Consider the following 4048-nt stretch of genomic DNA (forward strand, 5'->3'; position numbering starts at 1 on the left):
CATTCATCTTCTTTTTCAGAAGTGCCCTGCCTCTTAGAACATTTTTATTTTTCCACATATATTATAGAATTAGCTTATTTCTCATACCATTCATATTAGTATTTTTGTTGAAATCTCATCATAACTTCAGAATAATTTGGGGACAATTGATATCTGTATAAAATCTTTTCATACTCCCAAAAGATACATCTTTCCATTTTATCGTGCTTTTCATTGTGTTTTTCAGTAGGATTTCAGAATTTTCTTCAAATAGCTATTGCATATTTGTTCTTAAATATATTCTTAATGTTTATCTGTTTCTAGCTATTATAAATGGTGTCTTCCATTATAAATGTAACTGGTTGTTAGTGTGTAGGAAGACTGTTCTGTACATTATTATTTTTACCCAGCCATCTAGCTCAATTTCCTTAAAATATAGCTGTCCCTCAATATTTGTGGGAGATTGGTTCTAAGACACCACCGCCAAAGATCAAATACCCAAATCCACAGATGTTCAAGTCCCTTATAATAAGTAGCATAGCATTTTAGTATTTGCATATACACTGCACATATCTTGTCATAGACTTTAAATCATCTCTAGATTACTTATAATACCTAATACAATGTAAATGACATGTCAAAGTTGACAGCATGTGGTAAATTTGAATTTTGATCTTTGGAAATTTCTGGAACTTTTTTGAATAAATATTTTTAATCCACACTTCGTGAATTCCTGCATGCAAAACCCATGGATAGGAAAGGGTGACTGCATAGAGTACTTTTCTTTGTAGTCTCCTGTCATCAGCAAATAATGTTAATGTTGCCTCCACTGCTCTATGTTTTAAAAATAAACTTTAAAAAGCCTTAGAATGATTTTACTAACAAAAAAGCGAAGATAGCTGCTGTGTATCAGAAAGCTCCAAAATATCACACATATTGTTATACACTAGAGTGCCTACTTTGTTTCTAAGATTTTTTTCGTATTAAGATTTTCTTAGTTTTTACCCAATGTCCTTTTTCTGATCCAGGAACCCATCCCAGATCCTACATTGTATGTAGCAGATGTCTCTTTAGGCTCTTCTTGGATGTGACAATTTCTCAGACTTCCTTTATTTTTCACAACCTTGATAGTTTTGAGGAGTACTAGTCAGATATTTTATAAAATGTTCCTCAACTTGGATTTGTCTGATGCTTTTCCTATTAGCCTGGGACTATGGATTTTTTGGGGGGTCTTCCTTGTGGTTCAATTGGTAAAGAATTCACCTGCATTGGGGGAGACCTGGGTTTGATCTCTCGGTTGGGAAGATCTCCCTGAGAAGGGAAGGCTACCCACTCCAGTATTCTGGCCTAGAGAATTTCATGGACAATATAGTCCATGGGGTTGCAAAGAGTCAGACATGACTGAGTGACTTTCATTTTCACTTTCACTTCACGGGTTTGTGGGGAGGAAGACTGCAGAGATGGAGTGTCCTTTTTTTAACCACATGATTCAATCTACATGCCTTATCTCTGGTAATGTTGACCTTGACCACTTGGCTGAAATAGCGTTTGTCAGGTTATTCCACTGTCAAGTTACTCTTTTTCTCCCTCTCCATATTGTTGTATTTTTTGGAATGAAGTCACCATGTGTAACTCATTCTTAAGGAATAGGGAGTTACACTCCACCTCCTTGAGAGCACAATTACCTAAGTCAATTATCTGAAATTCTTCTGCATGGGAAATTGGTCTATTCTCTCACATGTATTCAATCATTTATTTATATCAGTATGGACCCGTAGATATTCATTTTATACTTTGGGGTATAATCCCAAAATATAACTTACCTAATTTGTTACGTTGCTCATTTTGTTATAGCTTTGGCCATTGAAAGCTCATTCCTGACTTCTTTGACATACCCCTGTTACTTCAGGGCTTTTTTATTTTTTTTTTAAATTTTTTAAACACTTCCTTTTTGATACAATAAGATTCCCCCAGACTCCTCTTCTATATTTCCTCTCTGAGCCCTACAATCAGTAACTTCTCCAACAAGCCTGGTTACTTTTATTGGAAAAGAGTATTGGGATCCAAGATCTGTGCTTATTTCTACATAATTGTTTCTTTCAGATTTTGGGAGTATAATTTCTCTTAAACCTTTCAGCTAAGAAGTTAAAGACATATATGTATGTATGTTCATGTGCCATCTATTTAACTGTTCAAGTATGCATGTGTAACAATATCAGGATTGTTAACCTGTACCCCTACGAGAAACAACACTATCAACTAGATTACACTGCTTTTATATTTTACTTTCAGTCTTGCAAACTCCATTCATTTCCAAAGTTACTTAAGTCAGGGGATCTTAGTGAGGTGGTTTCATACATTTGTAACATAATTCCATTCTTTAGTCAAATTCTGCATTCCATTCTTGATGTCAAAGTTTTTAAATATGTACATGCATTGATTTAATGGTGTGCTGTAAGGTTCTTCCAATTTTCACAAATATGTAGTGTCACGTATTTTCTATAACATCATACAGAATAGTTTCACTGCCCTAAAACAGCCTCTATGCCTGGAGATGGAAATGGCAACCCACTCCAATATTCTTGCCTGGGAAATCCCAGGGATTGAGGAGCTGGTGGGCTACTGTCCATGGGGTCTCAAGGAGTCAGACACGACAGCGACTGAGCACAGTCATTTTTAGGAACAGTGCAGCCACACAAAACACATCAGTGGCTTCTAGTTTGTGGCCTCTGGTTTAATATCTTACTTTCCCACTTGTCCCTCTGCTCCATAGGGGCACATGCCCATGGGCCTGCTCTGCTCAGCCCAGGGTCTGGATTCAACAAATGGAATAATGAAAATCGAAGATGGAACCACCCTCCCGGGAGAGCACCAGGTTGAGAAAGAATACACTGGCATGGAAATGGCATTCTGTCACTCCCTCTTCTTCTGTCAGTCCTCTTTTTCAATTGCCCTCTGGGAATGTCGCCATTTCCCTTTAAGCCCTACTCCCAATTGACCCCCACAAGCCTCCTTACCCTCTGCCCTGAAGTCATCACAACGACCACGTGGGTTCTGGCTGGGGCGGGGCCCATTGTGACATCACCAAGGGCCAAGCTTGGCTGGTCCTCAGTCTCCAGGTGCCAGCGCAGACCAGCACACCAGGAGCTGTTTCCTCTCGGCTCACCATGTGGTCCGTCCAATGGTTCCTGTGCTTTTCCATGGCCGTTACCTATGTCGACGGCTTAATGTTTACTTCCCTGAGAGAGACAGCCGAAGAACTCCAGCGTCAGGTGCTCTGCGGAGGACACTGTTTAATTCAGCAGAATCAACCAGAGCATGCCCAGGACTGGCTTAAGATGGTGTTACTCGGGCTTTTCTTCATTGTGCTCATGTACCTGACAGTGAAGTTGACAGGAGAGAGTGGTGAGAGTAATGTGCAGACTCCTCCTGCCTGTCAGGGTGGTTCATTTGGCTCTCTGGGACAGAAAAAGAAAAAGGCCTCCCCAGACAAGGACTATATGTTCGCTACCTTAACCCAGCTCGAGATGGACCTTGTGAAATTTGTGTCCAGGGTGCGGAATCTGAAACTTGCCGCGGCAACCTGCAGTAACCTCAGCCCTCCCAATGTTGAGGTTCCCGCAGACGCACACGATACCATTACAGTGTATGAACTCTGGTGCGAAGAAGACTCTGAATGAGTGGATTTGTGTGTCAAAGTAGGAGAGGATAAGGTGTTGACATAACTTATCCAAACTAATAAAACTCCTCTGAAGCAAAAGAAAGAAGCCTCTGATAATTTTTACTTGCTCTACAGTTTGACCTTTTCCAGAGTGTGGTATAATTATCAGCTTGCAGTGTTTAACCTTTTTCCAGACTAGCTTATTTTACTTAATAACATTCATTCAGGTTTCATCCATTTCTTTTTGTGATTTTATAGTTCACTGCTTCCAGTTTGTGGGTGAGAGAGAGAGAGAGTATGAATTAAGCTGTTATAAAATTCATGTGCATGTTTTTGTGTGGGCATTAACTATCAAATCATTTGCTGAACAATCTAGGAGTGTAATTGATAGATCATGTTGTAGAACAA

At 39.5% G+C, this 4048-nt stretch overlaps 1 protein-coding gene across 1 annotated transcript; it reads left to right on the plus strand.

The window, feature by feature from the left end:
* Nucleotides 1-2825: 2825 nt before the first annotated feature.
* LOC136154729 (protein FAM209-like) lies at nt 2826-3659 on the plus strand. The gene is made up of 2 exons (XM_065916888.1): nt 2826-2854; nt 3011-3659. Exons 1-2 carry the CDS (start codon nt 2826-2828, stop codon nt 3657-3659), a joined length of 678 nt encoding a protein of 225 aa, XP_065772960.1.
* Nucleotides 3660-4048: the final 389 nt, after the last annotated feature.

The sequence above is a fragment of the Muntiacus reevesi genome, chromosome X, assembly GCF_963930625.1.
Source record: "Muntiacus reevesi chromosome X, mMunRee1.1, whole genome shotgun sequence".
NCBI lineage: Eukaryota > Metazoa > Chordata > Mammalia > Artiodactyla > Cervidae > Muntiacus > Muntiacus reevesi.